Here is a 27,360-nt window from a genome sequence, read left to right as displayed (position 1 = left end):
TTGAACTGTTAAAAAATTTTATTAAAATGTCCAAGGAATACATTAATGTCCATAGTGTCAGATACCACAGACCCACGGAACACTGCAGCTGACAGCATAACCAACAGAATCCAAAGCTGTTCACGCACACACACACTCACACGCATGCCACACGCGCAGCACACGCAAACACACACGCACATCTCAAAGGGAAAGACCAAAAGACAAACCACCCACCTTAGAAAATATCAGAGCCCCCTCCCACCATGGAGCTGGGGTGGGGGCAGGGCAAGGGGCTGAGGTGGTCAAGGGTAAGGAGCATAAACCAAGACACCCCCAAAAAAGTTGCATCCCCAGAGCCCCCCACTCCAAACAAAGGAAAATTCTTTTGTGACATGGATGACTGAAGATGTGTTATTGTTTTTATATTTCTTAAACCAAGAGGAATTATCAAACCTAGAAGGCAAACCTATATCCCTGGGTTTTCTCAACAATAACCATAACATGGAACAGTGGATAATGTCTATAGCAGGGAACACTAAAGACCGTGGTCAAGGATGCAGGTCTAGTTTACACTTCTCAATCTTTTCCTAAATCTTCCTGCGAGTTAGAGAATGATTATGTTTCAATTCCTTCCCCCCAAAATAGAGAGCAGGGTTTGGAGTCAGCCAGAGGCAGGACCGAATCCTTATTCCTGTCTTGCAAGCCAGTGCCTTTCTCTTATCTGAGCCTCAGTTTTGTCTTGTGTAAAATAGGAAAATAATGGTTCCTAAGTCACTGGGCTGTTGAGAAGATTCATGGAGGCAGTGTGTGTAAGTCCTTAGCATGGTACCTACTCCATAGTTGTCAACTATGATTAGTACTTCCCAGGAGGGATATAGGCTCAGCCAACACATTTCTTTCTCTACTGAACCCTTAGATGGACTGTACATTTGCTTATTTTTCTTTCCTGCAGAGGGCCATTCTCCACTGTGGTTTTTAACACTAATCCACAGATGTTACCCAGACTAGAGATGTTGAGTGGACAAAGGACATGGAGGAAAAGCTGTGGATCTTTCCTGCCAGGGATCAGGAAGCTGAATCCCGACTTCTGGCTCGGGGAAAGTTTTTACAGGTTTCAGATTCTGGGGAGGAAGGCAAGGTGAGTTCTTTACCACTTAAAAAATTAAAAAACTAAGAGAAAAATGCGTGTGTGCGTGTTTCAGTTTTAACACTGCACATCTCTCTACATGACCGCAGGTAGATGTCACTACTTCAAGTTTTAAGCATTTCTAGTCCACCAGGTGATGAATGGAGGAGACAGGAATAGAGTAGGGGTAGGGGTGGGACCCATGGCAGGGGCACTACCAATGTCTGCTTGAGGGATGGATATGGGCACCGAGCTGGAAAACTTGGCACCTCCTTGGCCAGGAAGGAGGTTCTTTGTCTCCCTGAGAGATGGAGGGGGAAGAAATCTGGGTTTGTTGAGCCCTAAACACCCTCTCATCTGTGTGTGTGTGTGTGTGTGTGTGTGTGTGCGTGTGTGCGCGTGTGTGTGTGTGTGTGTGTGTGTATAATTCACCACATGCAGAACCACCAAATCTCAGCACTGGACTAGACCTAGGAGGGCAAGCAATACAGCTTCCCTTCATTGCCCACGAATTTCTCTGACTATTCTGACCCCTAACTCTGAGGGCACGGAGGGATGTTGTTCTAAAAACATTCCTAAAATTCAGTACATAGGAATTCCACACTCAGTTCATCCACCAAGACTAAGGACTGACTTAGGTTGAAGTCCAAGGTGAAGGAAGAGCAGTCATCAAGTTCAAGCAGTGTGTGTCCATGTAATTTTCTACTCCCAAAGCCAGTGACCTTCACTATAGGCTTCAGCCTGCACTTAGGACATCTGACAGTTTACTAAATCTGAATCTCTTGTGGTAAAAGCAATTCCTTAGTGCGAATCCAAACACACATTCTTGCACCCTTATCAAAGCCTTATTTCCCAAACTGGCAGTCAGCCTTGCCAACAAAAGACTAAACCAGTGCAAAGAATGATCTTTGCCAATTGTGCTTCCCTCCACTGAGAGATGCTCCCAGAGTTCAGCCTGACTAGAACTGACTTTTCAGACACATGGCTACACCTGCCAAGAGGACCTTGTATATGTAAGAAAAAGGAGAGAGGAGCTTTTTACAAATGGTTATGTATGGGGGGATGTGGTTTGGGACTCAGGGGCTTCCGGACCCTCTTGTTTCTCTCTGGGCTCTGCCTCCCCAGGTGAAGGCTCCAGGGGAGGTGTGGGAAGGGGATTGTGCTTTCTTTTGCCTGGTTCTTCAGCAGAAATTCCCTTCTTCCTTCTCCCAGTCCTCTGCTGGGTGCTTCTTGTGTTTTCTGCGCTCCTTGCGCGATTTGTGGTGGTGATGCTGGTGGTGGTGTTGGTGGTGGTGATGGTGTCGCCGCATCCGATGGGATCGTCTGGCTGCAGGGAAGTGAGGGACGACAGGGACGTGGCAGAATCTGATGAGTGGTGGGTGGCCTGATGGAACAGGCTTCCTCGGGGGAGGGGGAAATGGAGGGAACACCAGGCAAGCTAGTAACTTCTCACTTATCTGCAAGGCCGTATTATCAGGCAGACATTCAACCAGATCAATGTGTGTAGTCATGAGATGCTTAATTGGAGACTACAAGTAGCTGGAAACTTTTGTTGGGGTGTCTGGGGGAAGCCACTTACGTTTGGTGCAGACAATTTGGGGCCGGTCCCATTTGCCATTGCTCCGGCATCGGATGATGGCCACGTGGTGCTGGGCAAATCCTTCGTCGCACTGGTAGCGTACAGCGGCGTGGACATTATACTTGGCCTTGCGGGCACCGATGGGCAAAGCGTTCTCCACTGCTGGAGGGGGACCACACAGCACTGGGGACAGAGGAACCTCCAGTTAAAGAAGTGGATGGGACTGGGGCTGGACTGGTTTCATCTCTTGTTGAGATGAACCCTCAACAGGTCCCACCTTTTGCCCAGCTGTGACCTCAAAGGGCTAGAAATGAATGTCTTCTGGTTTGGGTGGAGCCCAAACCAGGAGCTGCTGAGGGGCAGGAACCTCCTGGACACATCCCACCCCCTAATTCTTGTGCATGATGGGAAAGAAGGAGATGGGAGGCAAGAATAATCTGAGCAAATGAATGGAAAAAAGGATATGAAAATTGTCAAAGAAACAGAAGCAAGAATGAAGAAAAGTATAAGAGAAAGGTGGACTTGAGGATATACATATACATATATATGTTTCCTTAATATGTAAAGAGCTTTTACAAATCAATAAGACCAATGAACCGATAGAAAATTAGGCAAAGGAAATGAACTGGTAGGTCACAGGAAATCAAATACATATAAACAGCTTATCAACATATGAAGAGCTGGTTATTCTCATCCTCAAAGACATGCAAACTATGATAACAATGAGATACTGTTTTTCAGGACTTAGATGAACAAAGAACAAAAAGTTTGATAACACAGAGTTGGCGAGGGTAGGGGGAAAATGGGTACCCTCACATAGTGCTGAAGAGTGAAAACTGGGCTGGACTGACTCCTACATTTACAAACTTAAATAAAACAACGAACCAGTGATAGGCAGGAGGGAAGGTCGGGGGAGAAGGGGTGGGAGGGAGAGTAGCAGCCTACCTGTGCCCTTCTTACAGACATAGGGGAGGTTGTAGTTGCAGGGAACATCATTCCAGTGCCCGCTCTCATGTGCCACCATCACCACACAGTCCTCCCCACCCGCGAAGAAATTGTCGGGCTGGTTCTCTCTCCAGTTCTCATATTGCTGTAAGAATGAGGAGCAGGGGTTGCTCAGGGGACATGCAGCCTGTCCCAGGCTCTGGCACTGGCACTGTGGGATTCCCTTGGCCAGACCACTCAAACTCTTAGGGACTCAGTGTTTCCATCTCTACAATGAGCACTGTTCTGCCTGCCCTGAGGGTGGCTGCCACTACAGTCCAAGTCAACCCTCTTCTAGCTACGAGGCTGTGGTGCCCTCCTCCCTGGTCCTCCTGTCCCGGCTCACTCCCTGACAGTCTGTTTTCCACATGGGTCACTCATTGTTAGATAAATAGTTGAACAAAAGTTGACCTCAGACTGGAAGTCCAGGAGAGCTTCCCTGAGGAGGCAACAGGAGAGCTGAAGGAAGACTCAAGGATAAGAACAACACAGGCAGGGAACAGAGTTCTAAGCAGAGGGAATAGCTAATGCAAAGGCCCTGAGGCAGGACTGAGCTTGTCCTATCTGAGGAACAGAACAGAGGCCAGGAGGGCTGGGGCTGCTTGATCCAGTTCGAGTGTAGTCAGAGAGTAGGCTGGGGCCAGTTCTCATGGCAGAGGAGAGGAGGTAGATTTCTTTTCTAATTGTGGTGAAAAAGATATAACATAAAATTTACTAAAGTGAAGCCAGAGGGCCAGGTCATTGCAGCTTACCCAGAACTCTCCATTCTACGCAGGGCCCAAGTGAACAGTCTGACTGCAGGGACCCAGGCCCCCAGGCTGCCACCACTCACCAGTCCCGTGTTGTCCGTCCACTGGAAATCCCTCTCCACGATCCTGTCGTTTAGGCCGATCCACGTGTTTTCACGCCCAAAACCTGTGGGGTGTGGGGTGTCGTGAGGGCTGGGTACTTGCACCTCCCCCAGCCTAGGTTGCTGGCTGGAGGCCAGGTGGGAGGTGTGGGAGGGGAGATTCAGCCCCCTCCCCAGCCTGAAGGTGGGCTGGAAGGGGAAGTGGATGAAGATGAGAATGGAGGGGGTGGGTACCCAGAGCCCCTCCCCCAGTTTTGGGTTTGAGCTGGAGGGGAGGACCCCAGCCCCTCTGCCAGCCTGGGGGGCATGGGCTGGAAGCCACATCCCCCCATTCCCTAGCAGGCTGAGGCTCTGGCTGCCCTCATACTTGGGGAGTGGGGTTGGGGCATGGAAAGGGCTGGAATTAGGCTCCTGGCCTTGTCACAATTTGTGGCTTAAACAAAAGGCCAGAGGAAACAATAAAGACAAGTCAGATCTTTGCAGAAATGAGAGAGTAGGGGCTAAGAGAGCCAGCGAGCAAGGCTGGACAGGGCAGGCAGGTGAATCTAAATGAGCCAATCAGTCACTGAGGAGGAAGGAAGCAGCTGGATGCATGTGTGTTTGATTACATAGAGGAAAAAAGCCACTGAACCAGGGAATGAACAAATTAAAGAATTAACAGGGGATGGGATGGGGAAAATGTGAATAAATAAATGGATGAAAAAGAGCAGAAGGAATAATGAGTAAATCAATAAATGTTGGATTTAATTTATGGGACACCCCTCTTTCTCTTAATCTCTGCTCCTCCCTCATTTCATCCCCCGCACCACAGATGCTTCTCCATCACCCTCTGTCCCCTGGCCCTGTTTTAACTGTCATCAGTGCTCTGAGAACCAGCTAAATTTTAGGATAGACTTATTTAATTAGATATTTACTTGTTTGACTATATCCTCTTCAAGAACGTCACTTCCTAAGGACAGGACAATGTGTGTCTCTGTGCCTGGAACAGTGCCTGGCACGTAGCAGGTGCTCAGTAAATAGTAGGAGAATGAGTGAAGTGAATGAATGAACTGACAAGTGAATAAATAGACACTCGAATTAATAAGTGGTCAGGGCTTGCATTAATGAACATAGCTTCAGAAAGGTAGCGTCTTCAGGACCCTGGGGGGAATCCCCTGACAAAGGGACTGGAAAGGCCACCCCTGCCCACCACAGAGTCCCTACTGTTAATGAAGCCGTGTTCTTCGGGTGAGTGGATGCTGGTCAGATGGCCGGCTCGACGGCGGCAATCCCTCTCGGCATCCTCCCATGCCCGCCGATGGGCGAAGTAGCGGTAGCAGTGGCCCTGAAACTTGTGCCAGCCATGGTCACAGCCCTCTGTGTCTGGGAGGTGGAAAGGGAGCATGAAGGGTGCTGGCCTCAAGCCGAGGCCTGCTTGCCAGCCGTGAGCACACCAGCCCACCAGAGAGAGGGCCCAATCCAAGGTCACTGTGGGGTTAAATCAACCCTCTCCCTGGGCCCATCCCCCAGTCCCCACTCTGTCCCCCCACCTTTTCACCTCCCTCCTCCCATATTCACTTCTTTTCTCTGTTGCAGGAAGAGATTCAACTGGAAGATCATTACACCCATCCCCTCTTATCCCAACTCTAATGTCTCATTCTCTGATCTGGCCACATCCTGGGACCTCAGGAAATGGTCTCAGGAAGGCCTAAAATTTCCCTCCTGGGAAAAAACTCAAATAGACATTTCTCCCAAAAAGATATACAAATGGCCAACAAGCACATGAAAAGATGCTCAACAACGTGAATCATTAGGAAAAACAAATCAGAATCACAATGGGATACCACCTCATACCCACTAGGATGGCTATAATTTTTTTTTTTAAAGGAAAACAATAAGTGCTGGCAAGGATATGGAGAAATTGGAACCCTTGTGCATTCCTGGTAGGAATGTAAAATGGTGTAGCCCCTGTGGAAAACAGTCTGGCAGCTCCTCAAAAAGTTAAACATAGGGCTTCCCTGGTGGCGTACTGGTTGAGAATCCGCCTGCCGATGCAGGGGACACGGGTTCGTGCCCCGGTCCGGGAAGATCCCACATGCCGCGGAGCGGCTGGACCCATGAGCCATGGCTGCTGAGCCTGCGCGTCTGGAGCCTGTGCTCCGCAACGGGAGAGGCCACAATAGTGGCCACAACGGAGGCCCGCGTACCACAAAAAAAAAAAAAAAAAAAAGAATGGAAAACAGGTATTGAAACAAAAACGTGTACATGAACATTCATAGCAGCACTATTCACATTAGCCACAAGGGGGAAACAACCCAAAGGTCCATCAAGTGATGAATGGATAAACAAAATGTGGCCCATCCAATGGAATACCATTCAGCCATAAAAAGGAATGAAGCACCGACATGTGCTACAATGTGGATGAACCCTAAAAAACATCATGCTGAGTGAAAGAAGCCAGATACAAAAAGACACAGAGCGTATGACTACATTTATATGAAACATATAAAATAGGCAAATCCATAGAGACAGAAAGTAGATTAGTGGTTGCCAGGGGCTGGAGGGGAGGAATGGGGAGTGATGGCTAATGGGGACAGGATTTCCTTTGGGGCTGATGAGAATGTCTTGGAACTAGCTAGAGGTGGTGGTTGCACAACATTGTGAATGTACTGAATGCCACTGAACTGTACACTCTAAAAAGGTTAATTCTATGTTATGTGAATTTTATCTCAAGAAAATTATTCGCCTCCTGCCTGTCTGACTCACAGCCATGGAACCAGAGGCAGAGACCTGGAGCTCCATGTGTGGGAAGCTTGTGGTCCAGCACCCAACCCTGCTCCTGGTACTGTTTCTGGGGTCTCGGCAGAGACTCACCTTTCTCACAGAGGCTGCCCCCGTAGCTGGGGAGGCAAAGGCAGACGAAGGCATTCACCTCGTCGATGCAGGTGCCTCCATTCTCACAGGGGCTGGAGATGCAGTCATCTATATCTGGAGGGGAAGGTGGGGCTGAGTCAGAGGTCAGCCTCCCCGTGGCTCCCAGTCCCCACGGAGAACCAGGCAGAAGATGCGGTCATGACCCTACCATCTATCCCAGACCTGAGTACAATAGCGGTGGTCTGCACTGATGGCCCAATGACTCTGGAGGTCAAGGGGGTGGAACCTCACACAAGTGATGTGAATTAGAATCAATGAGAGGAGATGCCACTGGGCTGGCTGAAAGCCAGAGTGTGCAGGACGTTCCCCCTGACTCCAGAACAGTGAAGGTGGGTCTGGCAAACAGACCCATAGAATGTCGAAGCTGAAGGGTCTTCAGAGTGTGGAGTACTTACAAGGATTTGTACAGAATCATGAAGTTGTTTGTAGGTACAGGGAGCAATCAGTTGAGCACCTCTTCTCCCAATCCCTGTGTAGATAGTCCCTGAGGCATGTACAATGCCAGGCAAGTCACTTGCCCTCTCTGAGACTCAGTTTCTTTTTTTTTGCAAAGTGGTGATAATAATAGCACCTCCACAGTGGTGGTTGTGAGTAGTCAATGGAAGAGCTCAAGAAATTATATCATTTATGTTATTGTTATAATTTCATAATTTGTCATATTTCTTGTGTTGGGCTTTGGGGCTAGCTTCCAACAGTTCTGGTGGTGGTGCCTATACCCCTGCCCACCCAGGAGAGGGTAGGCGATCCCCTGGGGCCCTTTGCTGGTGGGAGTCTGAGCCTTACCATCCTTTTATCTTCCCCTTCCCCACCCCTGCCTGGTAGTAATGGGAGGCAGCACACCAGAGCCTCAGCCCTGAGGATGAAACCTCAGATGGTTGTTGCTGAGGCTGATTTACTGGAGTCAAGGAGTGAGGGAGGGGAAGGGAGCATCTGAAGCCACCAGCATTTTGTGATCCCTGATCCTCATGGGGATGGCTGCTGGGATAGACCCCAGGGCTCTGAATCAAAAAGTCTGTGTTCAGATCCTGAGTCTGGGATACTCACCGATCTCACAGTTCTCTCCAGCAAAGCCCTGGTCACAGCTACAGCCATACATGGTGCCATTGGCTTTACAGGTGCCCCCATGCAGGCAAGGGTTGTTCTCACAGGGATCCAAGGGGACTGCAGGATGGACAGGAGTACGGGAAGGAGTCAGACCACCAAGTCTGCCTCCCAGGGAATCCAGACCTCAGACCCCTAAAGGCCCTCTTGTTCCACCCCTCTCTGTGGAGTCCCCTCTATAACTTCCCAATAACTAATTGCCAGCTTCCTCTCACATGCCCCTGTGATGAGCTTACTCTTTCCAGGAATTGGTCAAAGCATCTGTGGGGTGCCCTAGCTATGGCAAAGTCCTTCCTTGGACCGAACTAGAATGGGATTCCTGCAGCTTCTCTTAGGAAGTCTTCTCATAGAATATGGTTTAAGTGCCCTCCTTGACTTATCCCCATTTTTCTAGAAATATCCAACTGGTCATTGTACTTCTCATACTTTGGAGCAAAGAAGTGGACATAGGTTCTAGATGGGGTATGAACGGCACTGGGACCAGTGGGAACCATCACTTCCTTCATCCGTGTGGCTCAACCTCTTCTGATGCAACCTCAGTGGTTACAGTGTGGAGAAGTGGTGGATTATAGCAGTAATAACCATAGGCTGTGCAGTCAGAGAGGCTGGTTCAATTCCTGCCTCTGCCACTTACTAGGGAACCCTGGGCAAATTACTTCTGTGAATTTCAGTTGCCTAATGTATAAAATGAAAATACAAATAACTCATCCTGCTCTCCCAGTGCTGACCGTAATGCCATGACTGGCTCTCTGTACATCAGCCTGGGGCCTCATGAGGGGTCTCAACATTGCTTAACACGGACAGGGCATCCATGGGGAGTTGAATGTGAGGCCCTGTCCACCTCTCTCATTCCTCAGCTGGGCTTCCCTGGAGGCAGGAGGGTCACCCCTCCCCATCTCAGGGGCTCAGAGGCCTTGGTGGGTGGTCTCTGGACCACCCTGGAGTCTTGGAGGGGCAGAGCAAGAGCCCCCATGTACCCCAGATGACCCCTATCCCTTGTCAGACAGTGTCAACCCTTCCACTGCAAGATACCAGAAATGAGACCCGGAGGAGGGCAGGGCCTAGCTCAAAGCCACTCAACAGGACAGTACAAGAGCCAAGACTAAGGCCCTCTCTTCAGGCCCTATAACCTAGAATTTGTTTCTGTTTTGTCCTGGTCTGGAGGCCCACAAGAAACTGAGACGATGACAAGCAGTCACGTCCTCCCTGATCTTCTGGACTCCGCCTTCACCCTTAAGAGGTTGTTCTCCCCACAGCAGCCAGGGGGAGCCCATGTAAACCTGAGTCAGGTCATGTTCCTCCTCTGCCTAGACTCCTCCATGGCTCCCCATTGCCCTCACAGGAAAAGCCAAAATCCTTACTTCAGCCCACAGGGCCCGGTGCAATCTTCCCCAATATCTCCCTGCCTGATCCTCCTCTCCCTCCTTCACTTACTCCGCTCCAGCCACACTGACCCTGCTGTTCCTCCTACACACCAAACATGGTCCTGCCTCAGGGCCTTTGTACAAGCTATTCCATCTGCCTGAACTGCTTTCCCCCCAGATCTCTGCATGGCTCCTCTCTCACGTCCTTCAGTCTTGCTCAACTTCATCCTAACCCCGCTTCCAAAACCAAAACCCACCCACTGGCATCCCTCATCCCTTGCTTTACTTTTCTCTTTTGTCTTTATTACTTTCTAACCTCCAATATAATTTATTAGGACCATCATTTCTTATCCATGCCTCCCCCCAGAGCGGTGATGTTCCACATGGCAGCCACACACAGCTCTTTAAGTTTAAATTAATTAAAATGGAATAAAAGTTAAAACGCAGTTCCTTAGTCACACCAGCCACATTTCAAGTGCTCAGTAGCCACCAATGGCTCGTTGCTATTGTATTAGACTGCGTAGCTCGAGAACATTTCCATCACTGGGAAAGTTCTAGAGCATTGTTCTAGAATGTCACCTTCCAGAGGACAAGAGACTTGGTCTCAACATGGTGCCTGGAATAGAGCAAGCACTCAATAGTTGCTTGCTAACTGCATAAAGGTAGCTGCTGGCCTGCCCGCAGTGACTGAAGCCGGTCCCTGGGGCAGTGGCGTGTACCACCACGGATGGCCAGAGAGGCCTGTGGCTATTTCTGTGCCTGGTGCCACCCTGGCACGTGCGGGCACATGCGTGGGGCTGCCAGGCGCCAGGACGTGTAAGCCCCACCAGGTGCCCCGAGCTGCTGACACCTGCCCACAGACTGGCGGTGACTCAGTCGCTTGCTGGTGCTGCATTTATTTTTGGCTTCATTAGCATTTCTGCTGCAAGCAGTAGGTGAGTAGGCGCCCAGGTCTCCCCCAGCACTGGCTGCCTCTCTCCACCCCGGCTGCCCATGGCTTGAGTCTGGAGCCGAAAAACCAACAAAGTCCAAGACAGATCCAGTCGTGGCCCTGGGGGGCTCCTCTCAACACACTTTCCTTAGTACACTTCTTTGTGGTTTCCCTCCCACCTGACCACTCCTTCTCTAGTTCCTTTGGCCTTGGGCAAGCTTAACCCCTCCCCAAGACCTCAGGGCTTTTTGTTTTGTTTGATGTCAATGAAATAAGCATCTTAGAGCCCAGTGATTGAGACAGAGACTGTTGTCAGACAGCCTGGAATCAAACGTTATCCTTGACACTCCCCAGTTGCATGACTCTGCACAAGTCACTTGGCTTCCCTGTGCCTCAGTATCCCCATCTGTAAAGTTAGGATCATACTAGAACTTGTTCCTTAAGGACATTAAAAAGATTAACCAAGATGATTCCAGTAAAGTGCTCAGACCAACCCAAGCACAAAGGCAGTCGCCAATAAGCATAAGCCTTCATTGATGCAAGTGCCCCTGCCCAGGGTCCACCTGCCTCCTGGGCATCTAAGAAAAGAAGACGCAGCCCCAGACACAACCCAGAGATGACAGGGTGGGTGATGAAACCCTGCATTGGCTGTTTCCATCACCACGACGCTCTGCCTTCAAAAAAAGGAGCAAGGGCTTCCCTGGTGGTGCAGTGGTTGAGGGTCCGCCTGCCGATGCAGGGGACGCGGGTTCGTGCCCCGGTCCGGGAAGATCCCACGTGCCGCGGAGCGGCTGGGCCCGTGAGCCATGGCCGCTGAGCCTGTGCATCCGGAGCCTGTGCTCCGCAACAGGAGAGGCCACAACAGTGAGAGGCCCGCGTACCGCAAAAAAAAAAAAGGAGCAAGTGTTACTGATTGATTGTAAAACCAATCGTGTTAATAAGAGTGTTTTGCAACTCTGAAAAAGTGTGCCTTTTAATTAGCTGCTGCTTCTTCGTTTTTTGTTTTTTTTTTTTTTTAACGCTCACTTGACCGAAAGAATAGCTCAATATGGCAGGACCTAAAAAATAAAGGGCTGGAATTTGCAGGCTGAGTTATAGGCAGACCTGGCCCCAGGAGAACAGGGTGATGGCTTTCTCTGGACTCTGCTGGGCATAGAGCAACCAAGGCACATGTGGATTTGGGTGCCAATTGAGGTTTGACCACTGACTAGCTGGTAGTGACATACCTCCCTGAGCCTCAGTTTGCTGTCTACAAAATGGGGGTGATGCCCACCACTCCCACCCCTTCCCAGCACCCACTTTAGCTGTGGCTTGAGGCCCCCCCACGTTTTGCACCACTGAATTCCGGCTGCAATTCAACACTTGTCCAGGAAGGTCCCCCTGCCATGCCTCCTCCCTCCAGCCCCACCCCAGGGGGGTTGCCTGTAACCAGCTCTGTCTTCCCCAGACTGAGGCATCGCTGAAGGCAGGACCCCAGCATCACACAACACTGTCAGCTGAGAGTGGCCATGAACATGATTTGCTGACTGTACTCATCCCCCAAACCAAACTCCGCCCAACACCTCATCATTGCCTCATTACTCGCTGTTCATAAAACACATCAAACACAGCTTCACCTCCTGGCCTTTGCCCAGGCTAGTGCCTCTGCCAGGAATACACTTTCTGTAATTCAACTCGGCCTAATGAGCTCCCGCCTTCAACATCATCCCCTGCTAGAAACCTTCCCAGGCTCCCAAGAACAGTCCTTCCTCCCAGCTCTGGCCTACCCCAGCCCCTGGTTCCTGAGCACAGACACAGTGACCTGATGAGACGACGAGCTTCCAACTCACCCTCCTCTGCACTCCCATTCGCAGGGGTTCCTGGCAGGGCTGGCTCCTCTCCACTTGCTGCCTCCTCCCAGAAGCTCTCCACACCTGGGCTCCCCGCCAGGACCTCCAGCTCAAACTCCTCTGGACCCAGGGAGGCAGGCAGCAGAGTGCTGGGGGAGTCCCACGGCACTATAGGCTCTCCCGAGGAAACCGAAATGGGCTTGTCCTTGCTGGCTGCTGTCGGTGTCCAAGGAGGAAGAGCGGGCTCCCCTGAGGGGCTGCCCTCATGTGGAGGCTCCAAGCCTCTCAGGGTGCCCTGGGTCACCATCTGGCCCTCCGGCTCTGGACGGGGTTGGGAGCTTGAGGAGGCCATTGTGGGCATGGCCAGGACCCCAACCTTGTCCCCCAGATCCAGGGACATGAGGGACATCACCACACTTGTATCCACAGCCGTTTGAGGGCTCAAGGTGGGGCTTTCAGCTCCCTCAACCACGTAGGATCCAGGTTTCCAATTCCCACCAGCACCGCTGGTGTCTAGTGCGGCCATGGAATCCATGGGACCCACTGTGGCTTCTCCATCTGTAGCAGCCGAAGGCTCCAAACGCGGGGTGACCTTGGGCATCAAGGAGACCCCAGGGACCCCCAAGGGTGCAGATGGGGAATGGGGGTCTAGCCCTTCACTGTGCAGTGACGGCCACATGCCCTGTGCCTCGTCCAAGTTGGCCTGCAAGCTGGAAGTGGGGGTCTCTGCTGTGTTGAAGACCCCAGACTCAGACCCCAAGATGCCTCTGGCTCCCATGGGCTCAGTGGCAGTCTCAGTGGGAGTGACGGCCGCCACCACATTCCCATCCACAGAAGCCTGTGGGTTGGATCTGGGGTGCTCAGCTTTGCTGAGCCCAGTAGGTCTGGTCCCCCCAGTTTTTCCGAAGTCTGCTCTGAAGGAGTTAGGACCAGCTCCAGCTTGTGTGTCTGTGGCTGCCTGAAAAGCAGCTGTAGGACTTCCTTCTCCATGGCTGCTGAGTGTCAGGGACGTGGCCTCTCCACCTTGTCCCGTCAGGCCCAAGGAGGAGGGCAGGGAATACACTTCTGGATGGATGGGATCCTGGGGGCTGGCCTCGATCTCTGAGGCAGGGGAGGGTGGGGCAGCAGCCATGGCTTCACTATACCCCTTTACCTCACTGGCATCAGTGGGGAGGGGCGTAGGGTGTGACAGGAGCCACAGTTTGGGGGCACGAAGCATGGCTATGACAGGGAGGTCTGGAGAAATGACTGTGGGAGAAGCCTCCCAGCGGGCAGTGCTGGGGCCCTTCAAGGGGTTGGGAGCCAAGGCAGTGGCCTCCGAGGAGGACCAGGGCAGGTCGGGGGTGGCTGGCCTCACACTGGGGCCCTTGGCTTCCTCTAGTTCCAGGCCAAGGGTGATGGGTGGGACCATGGTTGGGGGCCACAGCCAGGGCTCTGGGGGGCTCCTGCCACCAGGGGAACCTGAAACAATATCAACAGTAATTATAATTATCTCTCAGCAGCTCCTTCGGCTGATTGTCTCCTTGGCTCCAGGCCTGAGGAAGAGGGGTCTTCTGAGGCTTGGTGAGGCCAGGGGACCCAACTGTGACTCGGAGTCTCCTCCCCTGTCCCCCTTACATCCCCAGGCAGGTCCCATCTCCCCCTTGGACCCCACTCACCAGCTCCAGGCACATCCACCTCATTGGTCAGCACAGCCCAGGGGCTTTGGCTCCGGCCACTCCCCAAGGCGTCAGTGGCTCCTGTGGCCAGGGGAGGCTCCACGTAATTCCCAGCAACCTCTGGGGTGGGGGGCTGGACGCTGGCCTGGAGCACCCCCTTCAGCCCTCGCTGGGGTTCCTGTTGCTGGAAGTGGCGCCCATTCAACCCTTTAAAGCGCCCCCTCCTCCTGGGCGTGGGGCTGGCTGGGGTTGCCTCTGTGTGCATGCCCACCGCAGTGCCTGCCTCCACGTTGCTGGGGGCGGGGGACACCGTGCTCAGCCACACCTCCTCAGCCTCCAGAGCAGGCCTTGAGGCTAGTGTGAGGCCCCCAGTGGCAGGACTGGGGGTCTCTAGAGACTCCTGCTTCTCTGCCAAGATCAGAGGCTCTTCTTCCCCACTGGACACCAGAGGCTCCTGGAAGTCTGGGGTGACTACCTCCTCCTCCTCCTCCAGGCTGGTCTCCAGTTCTTGGGCGGGGGGCCCTTCTGCTGACAGAATCTCCCCCTCATCCCCAGACGACGGGGTCTCTGGGTTTCCACGTTGTGATGTAGGGTGATGAGCTGTGGAAGAAAGCAGAAGAGGTTGTGTTAGGCCCAGGGGCTGGCTTGGAAGTTCTGCCTGAAGTCTACCCACATTCCAGCATGCTACAGCAGAGATCGTCTATGTATCTCTGTCTCTCTGCGCCCCTCTGTCTCTCTGAGTTGTTTCTGGGATCCCCCCTGACTGAGAGACGGAGACGCAAAGTTATCATCCTCGCTGTTCAGGCTGGGGTCCACTGTCAAGGTCAGAGTCAACCGGTCACAGTAAAGGGTCAAGAGACAGCTTGGCTGGTGGGTGAAGCTCAGGCAGTGGCCAGCTCTCAGGGGGGCAGGTCAGACCTGGACCATGGCTCCTCCCACGGAAGAGAAAGCGCCTAATGGACATGGCCTTCCTACGAAGAGATCCCAACACCCCCCCACCCCCGCTTACACATACATAAGACTCAGTTCCTTGGACTTGACTTGAGGTTTGCAGCTTCTGAGGGTGTGGCCCCACCCCAAGGGTGAGGGTCATCCCGGGTCCCATCCCTGGGGGTGTGGCCTTGCTCAGGGATCATGGCTAGTTGGCATCACTTCCTCCCCAGCGGGTGCTCATGGGCAAGGCTCCAGGTGAGAACTGTTCCATCCAGGGGTGTGTCTCTCAGAGATCTCAGGAGACATAGCCCACCCACTAAACAGGGCTTCCCCCCAGAGTTTGGTCTTTTCTGGGGCTCGTCCTCCTCTAAGGCGGGGATCCTACGGAAAGCTTGTCTCAGGGGTATGACCTTTCCCTGGGGGCGTGGCTCACGCAAGTTTTCTTGCGTCTCTCCCCTGCCTGACCTCCACCTCTACTAGAAAGCCAAGCTCCCGGGGGCGCGGCCGTTATCAAGGTGCACGCCCTTGGGGCGTGGCCACAGGGGGACGCACACTCAAGGGGCGTGGCCTCACGCGCACCTCGGAAGCAGTAGGCGTCGTAGCGCTCTCCCGGCGCCGGGAAGCGGGTGCGGTTGGCGAAGCTATAGACGGTGCGCACGCCAGGGACTGGGCCCCCACAGCGCCGGCGCGGCGTCTGGATCGGGTAGCGCACGCTGCCGTCGGCCAGCCAGCCCGGGTCGCACTGGTCCAGGCCCTCATGCCAGGCCAGGTGAAGCTGTCCAACCGAGGCCAGCACGGCGCCCTGGCGGCGGCACTGGGCACGCGCGCCGGACAGTGTCAGGCGGCGGGCCAGGCCTACGTAGAAGACCTCGCCTGCGGGAAGGCGCGGGAGAAGGTCAGAGGGGCCCCAAGAACCCTCCCACGGAGCCCGGCAAGGGGGTCCCACCCCAAATAGCCCTGATCTGGCTGGATCTGGGTTGCGGCAGCCGCAGCTGCGTGCCCCCATCGCCAGAACATCACTGTCGTTACCTCTCATGCAGTGCTAAGAGGGGGCTTCACTTTCTTTTTCAAGTGAGGTAACTCAGGCCTCAGGTAACTTAAGGAGTTGAGCTTCAGAGAGAGGGAGGGCCTTGGTGAGGGGGGTTCAGTGAGGAGGGAAGTAGGAAGAGGGAGGGGGGGCAGGAAGTGGGAGAGACTCAGAGAAGGGGACAAGGCCTCAGAGAGGGAAGAGGCTCAGAGAGAGGGAAGGGGCACAGAGAAGGAGAGGGGCTCAAGGAGAGGAGGAAGGCTCAGGAAACCGGTGGGCTCAGATCTTGGCTGCAGGTTTAGAGAGGGATGAAACTTAGGAGAGCTAGGAAGGACTTAGAGAAGGATGGGGGTTAGGGAGGGTAATGGGGCTCAGGGAAGGGGGTGTTCTGCCAGCCCCAGACTTACCCCCCAGCTCACGGGCAAAGCAATACACATCGTAGAGTTCCCGTGGGTCTCGCCTCCCATAGTTCCTCACCCCTGGAAGGCTGCTACGGTCACCATAGCAACCAGGACGGGACTGGGTGATAGGATACCTGACAAGACAAGGTGGGGGTCCCTCTCAGATGTGTGCTCCTGGGGCCCCCAAGGACCATCTTTCTCCAGGGGCTAGCTCTCCATCTCCCTACCCTGTGTACCCCCTCACCGAACAGTGCGGTCAGAGAGCCACCCGGCATCACAGTTGTCAAAGCCATCCTCGAAGGCAGCCTGCAGGTGCCGCGGGGCTGCAATGGTGGCCGAGTTGAGACGGCAGGCCTCCTGGGCCTCAGCGAAGGTCAGCGAGTAGCGATCCTGGGCTGCTCGGTAGTGGAACACAACACCTATGGGGAAACATCCAGGATGATTTATGCTGTAATCTTCAAGAACAGACCTTGCTCTTGCAGAATGCCTCCCCACCACCCAGTCTGATAATAACAGACCTGCTGCCCTACACTGCCCTGTACCAAGTCTGTTCACTCAGCAACAGGCATAGTGCTAGGGTGATGATGGGGAGTGAGACTGATATGCCTCCATTTTACAGATGAGGAAATGATAGCAATGGCCATAAAGGGCTAGAATTTGTTAAATATTTGCTATGTAAAAAGCATTTATAAGCATTATCTCATTGAAATCTTACAGCAACCCTATGATTATCCCTATTTCCAGAGGAGCAAACTAAGGCTCAGAAAGGTTGAGGGACAGGTCTAAGGCCACATAACCTGTATAAGGGAGAGCCAGAAGTTATATCCAGAAAGATCTGACTCCAAAGATAGCACTCTTCATGCCTAGGGTTAGGCTCTGGAGGTGACAGGAGGCATGGAGAAGAGTGAGAGAGAGATTCTGCCTTTTAGGAATTAAGTACATGCATACATAGGGGAAGCAAAGGCAGCAGTGGGTGATCAAATGTGGTGGTTTTTAAAAATTTTTTATTTATTTTGGCTGCATTGGGTCTTCGTTGCTGCGCACGGGCTTTCTCTAGTCGTGGCGAGTGGGGGCTACTCTTCGTTGCGGTGCGTGGGCTTCTCATTGCAGTGGCTTCTGTTGTTGTGGAGCATGGGCTCTAGGTGCACAGGCTTCAGTAGTTATGGCACGTGGGGTCTAGAGCACAGGCTCAGTAGTTGTAGCACACAGGCTTAGTTGCTCCGCGGCATGTGGGATCTTCCCAGACCAGGGCTCAAACCCGTGTCCCCTGCATTGGCAGGCAGATTCTTAACCACTGCGCCACCAGGGAAGCCCCCAAATGTGGCTCTTGCCCAGCTTAGAAATGGAGTCACGGAAGGCTTCCTGGAGGAGGTGATATGTAAGCCAGGACATGAAGCATCAATAAGCTCACTGTGACTCAAATTCTGATTTAGGGATGAGAGAAATGGCTGAGCAAAACAAAGGTGTTAAACATTTTGCTCCATTTTATCAAACTGAGAGCTCCCAGAAGGCAGCAGCTGTGTCTCACTCATGGCTATGTCTCCAGCACCAGGCTGGCGTGTGGTAGCTGCTCAATAAATGTTTGGCTGAATGAACGAACTAACCAAACCCAGAGATGGAATTCTCTTCTTTCACCACTTATCAGTTTTCTTTGAGGTTTATCAGTTTTGAGAACAAGGCCTTGGAAAGGGGATGATTGGTTGACCCCATAAAATATGCAGTGAGACACTGTTGGCTGGGGAAAGACTGTGCTCCAGAACAGAGGGTGCAGGGACTTTGCTCCTGGCCAGCATAGGTTAAGGGAAATTGACTTCCCAGTAAGAGTCCACAGGATATTCTCCACACAACAATCCATTCATTGGGCTTCCCTGGTGGCACAGTGGTTAAGAATCCACTTGCCAATGCAGGGGACACGGGTTCAAGCCCTGGTGCAGGAAGATCCCACATGCCTTGGAGCAACTAAGCCCATGCGCCACAACTACTGAGCCTGTGTTCTGGAGCCTGCGAGCCACAACTACTGAGCCCACAGGCACAACTACTGGAGCCCATGATCTGCAACAAGAGAGGCCACCGCAATGAGAAGCCTGCACACCAAACTAAGAGTAGCCCGCACTCGCTGCAACTAGAGAGAGCCCACGCGCAGCAATGAAGACCCAAAACGCAGCCAAAAAACCCCACAAATCCATTCATTGATTCATTCGTCAAATATCAATTGATCATCTTCTGTGTGTCATGCCCTGTCCTAGGACTTTGATTTAATAATTAAAAAAAAAAATTTTTTTGCCTTGTTCATCTTGATTGGTTAGGAAAACAGAAACTACACTATTTCAACAGAAACAATTTAATATAGGAATTGGTTACATTGGTGACTTATTTACTTAATCTATATTTTCGATCCACTTTTTAAAAAGAACTTCACTTTTTAAAAACATTTATTTTAAAAGGAAATTTGTATTCCGATTTTAAATAGAAAGCCAATATCCTTTGCCTTATGCGAAAGTAGGTAACCGTGAAATGGACTTAAAACAAGGTTATGAAATCCTATGAAATGCTGTGGTCTATAAGAGACTGAGCCAGAGGCTGCTCTCTCTTAGCTAAAAGAGAAAGAAAGAGATGTTAAAGAGAGAGGCGTACCCATGGAGACTTTCTTCCTCACTTTATCAGAAGAACTGAAAGCAAATCACTGTTCAGGGAGTGATTTCTTTTCTTTCCTTTTTTTTTTTTTTTTTTTTGCTTGTGGGATCTTAGCTCCTTGACCAGGGATCAAACCTGGGCCCTCGGCAGTAAAAGTGCAGAGTCCTAACCACTGGACAACCAGGGAATTCCCCAGGGAGTAATTTCTAAGGTGACATTCAGTGGATGGGCTTCCCCATCCCAGCCTTGGCCCCTCCCCTTCCCCCAACTGACCCGTCACTTCCAGGGGCACCAGGTCCTGCTCATCCTCGATGCCCCTCACCACCTGGCAGCGGTACAGCCCGGAGTCGCTGGCCCTCAGTGGCCCCAGTAGCAACGTGGCGTTGACCCGGTGCCGCGGGTAGGCAGGTAGTGACACGCGTCCCTGCCAGCCCTTGGCCACTCGAACCACGTTGTCCTTGGCCACTAGGATGGGCAAGTCCTGCCGTTGGCCTGATGCAGTCCGCACCTTGGTCCACTTGATCCGAGGGGCTTCTCTGGCTGCACCTGGCCGTGGCCTCAAGGTGAAGAGACAGGGCAGGGCCACCAGCTCTGCCAGCGCAGCCCGCACCGACCCAGACCCCACCTTCTGCATGTGGAGCCCCTTCTCAGCAGTGGCAGCAGCAGTGGCGTCCTGTGTGCCTGGGGTGGAGGAGGTGGAGAGAGGGCCTGACTGAGAGGCAAGGACCCTCTGACTGAGGCCAGAGAGGTTAGGTTGCCTACACAACATCACAATGCCGTACACAGATCTGTGATCTGCAACCCATCTGTGAGCAGAAGAGGGGTAATAGGGTCGAATCCCTTCATAGTTCTGCTTCCCCTCAAAGTCCAGACCCTGGAGGCCAGGGATTTAACTCTCAGTGTCACTGACTCACTATATGTCCATGGGCAAGTCACTATTCTGCTCTGAGCCATGGTTTCCCCAAAAGTTAAGCGAGAGACAGCCATTGGAAGAGAAACGGTGTTTGTGGAATACCTTCTATATAACAGGCACTTTATAAATAGCAATCAGCTCATTTGATTTTCATAACCATCTGCAGAGGTAGCCATGTCTCATCCTCTTTTGGGGGAGTTGAGGAAATTGAGGCTCAGAGACATCATTATAATTGCGTAAGGCCACAGAGCAAATCAGGAGGCGTTTCTAAAGTCTGGGCTTTTGACCGCTACTGGGGAGATGCCAGGGAGAGGCACACAGACCTTTATTTCTATTGTCCCACCTATGGCAGGCATCACTAATCAATCTTCATACTATTCTCTCTCCCTCGTTTTTTTCTCTCTCTCTTCAGCTCATCTCAGCAAAACAGTGAGAGGCGGGAACCTCTAGCCTCCGCTGGCAATGACTAAAAATAACCTCTCAGGTGTCTTGTTCGCTTTTGACTGTTCAAAGACTTTTTTCATCTATTCTCATTTTATTCTCCAGACCAAGCCAGAGAACCAGCAGGAGAAGGCTCTCAAGTTAAAAAGCTGCCCCATCTTGTCAATTCTCCAGACCCCAACCTCTCCCACCGCACAAGCCAACTCACCCTGTTCCCCAGCCACAAAGAGCAGCATCTGGAGAATCAGGAGGCCTGAGACCCAGACAGACATGGCCCCCATTCTGGACCTGAAACAAGATGGAGAGGAAGGAAGGGGTGAGTACAACCGTCCTAGACAGTCGGCAAGAAAGGACCAATTCCTCCCACTCTACAGATCTGGAAACTGGGGCTCAGAGAGGCCAGTGTGTCACTCAAGGTCACACAGTCAGCAAGCCAGGGCTGTGCCAGAATCCGAACCCAGGACCAACTGACGTCAGAATCCGAGCAGTGAAGTCCTATGGTCAGAGCATGGGTGCTGGAGGGAATCAAACCTGGGGTTGTCTTTTGCCTGTTCCTTGCTGGGTGACCTTGAGCAAGTAGCTTAGCTTCTCTGTGCTTCAATTTCTTTGCAGGTCAGATGGGGATAACATGAGGTAGTTGGAAGGGATAGGTGAGTCAATATAGTCAATACATATAAAATGCTTAGAACTGCCTGGAATGAAGGAGTAAATTTCAGCTGCTATTATTGACTTTAACATAGCCAAGATCAAAGTCCCATTTTTCAAGTCAGCCTCCCAAATCAAATTGGGGGCTCCTAGAGAGCAGCAGCCAGTCCTAGTCTGCCTGGGGTCCCCAGTTCTGGCAGCAGACTGGACTCCAAGCCAGCCTGTAATCTGGGTTTGCTGACTGACACGATTCTCAGCTTCAATTCCAGGATTTGGTTGTCGCCAAGATTCTATTCCTGGTTTCTGGGATTTTTGAAGAGCTGCCAAGTCCCAGCTGGAGGAAGGGACCTCGCCCTCGCCCACCCCATCCTCCTCCTGAATTCATACTGACTGGAAAAGATGCCTTCTAGGTCCACAGAGAAACTCCAGTTGTGGGTCTAGACTCCTATAGGGGTTGTGGCACATGAGCATAAAGTGGACAAATATTGAGCACTACTTGTAAGCAAGGCCCATTCCAAACACTGGGATACAGCAGTGCCCTCCCAAACCTCACATTCTTCCAGACTAGAAACCCTGGGGTGGTGGTGCGTCCTACCCCTCTGGAACCCCCTTCCCCTTCCCCCGCTGGGGGGGCTCAGAAGGTGGGGGCAGATGGGAAGTTAGAACATCACCTACAAACCCAGCCCTTGCACCCTCCTCCTGATAAAAGAATAGCCAGTGTGGATGGAGTCCAGAATAGGGTCCTGAGGGGGACAGCTGGCCCCACCATAGGGAGGCAGGCCAGGGACCTGTCCGTGGTGCTGAACTCTTCGGCAGCACTACCCACCCCCTTGGTCTCCTTCTTGCCTTCTTAGGGCAGCATCTCGGGGTCCAGAGAGGGTGAGCGGTTTGCCTGGGGCTGCACAGCAGGGCAGAGGCCAGCTTCTGGGACGGTGCCCCTAACTACCGACCTGTAAACCTCAGCAACCTCTGCCTCCATCCCGGGCTGTCCTCATTTCTCCCCCTTGGAACCCTGAGCAGGGCGGGGTCCCCTGTTGGCTGTCCAAGGCCTGGATGGGTATTAGAGGCTGGGGCAGGACTCTGGGCTGCACCTACCCCAAGAGAGTTTTAGGAGGGGGCGAGTTCAGAGAATTCTCATGCACGTGCACACACACACATACTCTGTATGGTTAAGAGCTCAGACTATATCCACATGGCTTGGCTTCAAACCCTGCCTCTCTACTCCCTACATGTTGCAGGATCCTAGACAGCTGCTTCATCACTCCGTGCCTCAGTTTTCCCACCTGTAAAATAGGGATCAACCAGCACATACTTCAGAGTGTTATTGTGAGAATGAAATGAGCTAAGACGTGTGAAGTCCAAGAAATGTTCACTTAAACAACAGCTGCTTATACACAAAGCCTTGTGTACACACTCAAATATGCAATGGTGGTCCAACAAGGTGACACACAAAGGCTCAGTTGCACTACCCCCCAGGCCCTCCCCCACACACCCCATCCCCTCCAGTTGCACCTCACACACCCACACCCCTTCTCTTAAAATACCTCTTCCCCAGGGCCACTAGAGGTGAGCATTTACACAGCTGTCTGGGGCTTGTCCCCTCATTAATAATGCATGAGCCTCATACATATGCAAATAGGGGCCTGTGGGGCTTTGTGGGAGGGGTGGCCCAGGAGGGGGGAGAGAGAGAGAGAGAAAGAGAGAGAGTGTGTGTGTGAGAGAGAGAGTGTGTGTGTGTGTGTGTGTGTGCGCGCGTGTGTCTCTCCCTCCCTCACATCCACCTCCTGTCTCAGAAGCCACTGAGTGAGGGTGAGTTTGCCAGTAGGCATTTTTGTGTGTTTGTGCCTGCGTGTGCATCCAGGCAAGGATATCCATGAGGTTGCTCCCTGTGGTGTGTGAACATGTACGAGGGTCCACAGCAGCAATATGCACTGGGTGGGGCGTAGGGAACCCAGTGTGGTCTCTGGATGTGTGGGTTCAAGTACCCCTCAGCAGGGGCTATGAGCACACGTGTGTATGTGTTACTGGCCTTGGAGTCAGAGCATATTTGTGTGCATGGGCTCGAGCATGGAACTCCTTGGAGAAGAAAGGAAACCGGGCTCAGTAAATCATCTCAGGTTGTCCCTTGGAGACCTGAACCCCTGTCAATGTCTCTCCCATAAGCTCCCCAACTCTGTACACAGACCAGATCTCACACTCACCCACTCAGGGTCCACACTGCCAATCACATGGGGAGGACCCTTGCTGCCCACACGGGACACATACACAGCCACACACTCTAGGCTCAGAGCCTAGGAGACACACACACTCAAAGATTCACAGTGACATTAACAAAGAGAGACAATATGGGCACTTACAAGCCAGGCAGCACGTCTTCTGCACAAAGACACACACCCACAGTCTCAGGCTCCCCACATAAACCCCTCGATGAGGCCACTCTGTCAGACACAGTTCCTCACACACACTCACTCACGTAGCTGCCAGCCCCTGGCACAGACCAGGCTGGATAAATTGTGGCTTTGGTGACTGGTGGGCACACATCATTTTGCAACCTGGTGAAGTGGCCCCCAGCACAAGTTTCCTGACAAAGACACAACCTTGGTCACATTAGAGTCACAGAGGGCCCCGGGTTCCCCCATAAGCACACACCTTCTCCCAGTATGGGGTACACACACACACACACACACACACACACACACACACACACACACACAAAGTCCCTACCTCCTGGGGGACGCCTTCCGTTTGGAAATGTCCACAAGCCAACGAGGCTGCTGGGGTCTGGGGTCCCATGGTCTGCCCAGCCCTCCCTCCTGGCCCTTGCCCCACATCCCCCGCTAGGGCCCAGCGCCAACCCTCTCCTCAGCCTGGCTGTCTCCCATTAATGCTGCTGAGAGGAACAAAGAGGAACAGGAATGGGGACTGCTCCTGCCCAGGCTGGGCCTGGGGTCCCAGCCCCCTCCTTCCCAGCGCCTGTGCCCCCAAGCCAAGCCAGGACTTCCACATGCATCCATGTGGCCAGATGGAACGGAAGGGGTGAGGCAAGGATCTGTGTCTAGCTGTGAGGATGTGGCCAGATGTGGAAGTACTGGGGTGGCTCCCCTCTAGAGACTGGGTGCTCTTTACGGGTCCTTGGGATCCATAACTGGGGGCTTTAAGAGGCTCTCAACTAGCATTCACCTCGGAGACACAATGTGCTCCCTGGGAGAAGGGACAGCTCCCCAACTCCAAGTTCCGGGGAACAACAGGGACCACCTTGGGATGGAGCCCCCAGAGCCTCCTCCCCGAGTCAAGATGTGGTGACAAGACTTGAGCCAAAAAGACAGGGAGACTGCAGGGCACCCCTTCCCTATCGGGATTCACTCTCAGTGCAGACCCCGTCCATTGGGCTCAGGCTGGTCTGGGAGCCCCCTCCCCACTGCAGTCCACCCTGGAATCCTGCATTCATCTGCAAATTGGGAATCCCCACTTAAAATCTTGGGGTGTCTCAGCTCAGACACGGGGTGCCCTGTTCCAGAGTCCCCCACACAACGTGTGGATGTCCCCCTCTTCTCTCTGAACTCGGGTGCCCCTTCCCTAGCCTTGGTTCCCAGTGCCTCCCCAATTCTAAGACCCACCCCCAGCCCGGCCCCTTCCCCATCGCGGGGTCGTCTCCGAATTCCCCAGACAACCTTGCCCCCAAATCCGAATCCCCTTAACATTCCCAAGCCCTCTCCCAGTGTGGGTTCCCTCCCCAACCCCGGGGCTTCCCTCCCCCTCTAAACCCCCTCACCATTCTGGGGGCTTCTCTCTGATCCCCCCTCCCCAATCTCGGGCTCTGTTTCTATTTTCAAGGACTTCTCCCTCAACGCGGCCCCCTCCCCACGACGGACCCCCACCTGGCTCCTAGCTCGGACGCATCCCGCGGCGGTCAACCGGCACAAAGGACGCTCTGGCTGCTCTCAATCCGCGCCGGGTCCACCCTTGAGCCCTGTGCTCCGCTCGCCCCAGCGCCGCCTCAGCGCTTATAAAGGGGCTGCGGGGCTGCTCTGCGCATGCGCTCCTGGCAGCCAGCCGCCTCCAACTGCGCGAGGGAGGGCGCTCCCTCTGCCTAAAAGCCCCTCCCTAGTCCTACGACCACTCACCCCACCCTGGGGAAGACTGTTCCTGACTTCCTCCCATTCACTTCGCCCCAGGTGCCACGTTAAGTGTCCCCAGACGCCCCGCAGTGGGGCCTGCTCCATCTTACAGATGGGGAAACTGAGACCCCAGGGAGACGAAGTCTCTCCCAAGGTCACGCAGAGGGGAAGCACTGAGCTGGGATTCCAACCCTGGTCTGCCTGACTCGGCAGGTTCACACTTGAAGCAGTTTTGTCTACAGTTACTGTTTTACGCCATGTATAGAGAGGAAGCTGAGGCTCAGAGAGGACAGAAAGCTCCCTGGTTGGTTCACACAGCTGGTAAGAGACTTGCAGAGTCAGAGCCCAGGTGTGTCACACCCAGAGCTGTTTCTGCCAGCGCCAGCTAGAACTATCATTCATTCATTCATTCATTCCCTTACCTAGTCAACTTTTATGGAGCACCTGCCGTGGACCGGGTACTGTTGTTACAGAAATACTTTGGCCTTGAGCAGGCGGCATGTGCGTGTCTTTGCAGGGAGACCCCTGATCTTAAAAGGTCTACAGTGGACTATTATTCAGCCATAAAAAGGAATGAAGTACTAATATATGTTACAACATAGATGAATTTTTATTTTTATTATTATTATTTTTTTCCTTTTTGTGATATGCGGGCCTCTCACTGTTGTGGCCTCTCCCATTGCGGAGCACAGGCTCCGGACGCTCAGGCTCAGCGGCCATGGCTCACGGGCCCAGCCGCTCCGCGGCATGTGGGATCTTCCCGGACCGGAGCACAAACCCGTGTCCCCTGCATCGGCAGGCGGACTCTCAACCACTGCGCCACCAGGGAAGCCCATAGATGAATTTTTAAAACATTATGCTGAGTGAAAGAAGCCAGACACAAAAAATCACAGTATGAGTCCATTTATATGAAGTGTTCAGAACAGACAAATACAGAGGCAGAGAGTAGATAAGTGATCACCAGGGCCTTGAGGGAGGGGGAATGGGGAGCGATTGCAAATGGGTACAGGGTTTCCTTTTAGGGTGATGGAAATGTTCTAGAACTAGATAGTGGTGATGGCTGCACAATAATGTGAGTGTAGTTAATATTGTACACTTTCAAATGGTAAATTTTATGTTCCGTGTATTTTACCACAGTGAAAAATGGAAATGAAGGAGAACAAAAACTTAAAGAAATCAGCCCTCTACCCAGCTGGACTTCCTTCCCAGGGTCTTAGTTTCTCAGCACTGAGAATGGGCTGTGCTGGTCGGAGGGTCTGTGCACTCCACCAGTGTCCTGCATCTGTGTGTATGTGTGTGTGTTTGCATCTCTGAGGGTGGGTTTCAGTCTGGTGGGGGGACAGACAAACAGGGAACTAGATGATTTCGGCAAGATTACCAAAAAGGGGGTGAGAATGAGTGAAGAATGAGGACCCCAGGGGAGCAAGGTTGCCCTGGAAGGTCTGTAAGTGTCAGACTGCTGTTCCAAGGGGTGGGCTAGTGGTGGCCCTAGGGGCCAAAGTGACACAATGGGGAACTATGCTCAGTGTCCAACTTCTCATCACAGATGAGGGATGGAGGTCGGGGATCACACTGATATAAGTGTCTGCAGGTGACAGGCGGTGGGGACAGGGGTCTGGGTGACATGGGTGGGAGCTGCAGCTTGGCCTCACAAGTCCACACTTCAAAACCCCTCTCTGGGGAGTTCCCTGGGCGTCTAGTGATTAGGATTCGGCACTTTCACTGCTGTGGCCAGGATTCAATCCCTGGTTGGGGAACTGAGATCCTGCAAGCCATGCGGCATGGAAAAAACAAACAAACAAAAACCCCCAAAAAACCAAAACCCTCTCTGCAGCTCCTAACAGTGGTGTAACTCTGGGCCAGCCATTTCGTCTTTCTGTGCCTCAGTTTCCCTGTCGAAAACAGGGATAATTAAGAGTAACCACCTTACA

At 52.8% G+C, this 27,360-nt stretch overlaps 1 protein-coding gene and 1 non-coding gene across 2 annotated transcripts; both read right to left on the bottom strand.

Annotated features, from left to right (window-relative positions):
* NCAN (neurocan) lies at positions 1 to 25,336 on the bottom strand. The gene is made up of 15 exons (XM_067032557.1): positions 25,190 to 25,336; positions 20,875 to 20,954; positions 19,586 to 19,993; positions 16,923 to 17,097; positions 16,685 to 16,812; positions 15,830 to 16,123; positions 14,318 to 14,917; positions 12,660 to 14,120; positions 8,479 to 8,595; positions 7,375 to 7,488; positions 5,725 to 5,883; positions 4,504 to 4,586; positions 3,633 to 3,777; positions 2,688 to 2,870; positions 1 to 2,435 (listed from the first exon to the last, which is right to left on the bottom strand). Exons 2-15 carry the CDS (start codon positions 20,945 to 20,947, stop codon positions 2,290 to 2,292), a joined length of 4,086 nt encoding a protein of 1,361 aa, XP_066888658.1. The 5' UTR covers positions 20,948 to 20,954; positions 25,190 to 25,336; the 3' UTR covers positions 1 to 2,289.
* TRNAK-UUU (transfer RNA lysine (anticodon UUU)) lies at positions 19,427 to 19,499 on the bottom strand. The gene has a single exon. It is a non-coding gene; the product is annotated as a tRNA-Lys (tRNA).
* Positions 25,337 to 27,360: the final 2,024 nt, after the last annotated feature.

Source organism: Kogia breviceps, chromosome 4, assembly GCF_026419965.1.
Source record: "Kogia breviceps isolate mKogBre1 chromosome 4, mKogBre1 haplotype 1, whole genome shotgun sequence".
In the NCBI taxonomy this organism is placed as follows: Eukaryota; Metazoa; Chordata; class Mammalia; order Artiodactyla; family Physeteridae; genus Kogia; species Kogia breviceps.
The sequence above is the reverse complement of the archived record's forward strand: the minus strand, read 5'-3'. Positions and strand labels throughout refer to the sequence as shown.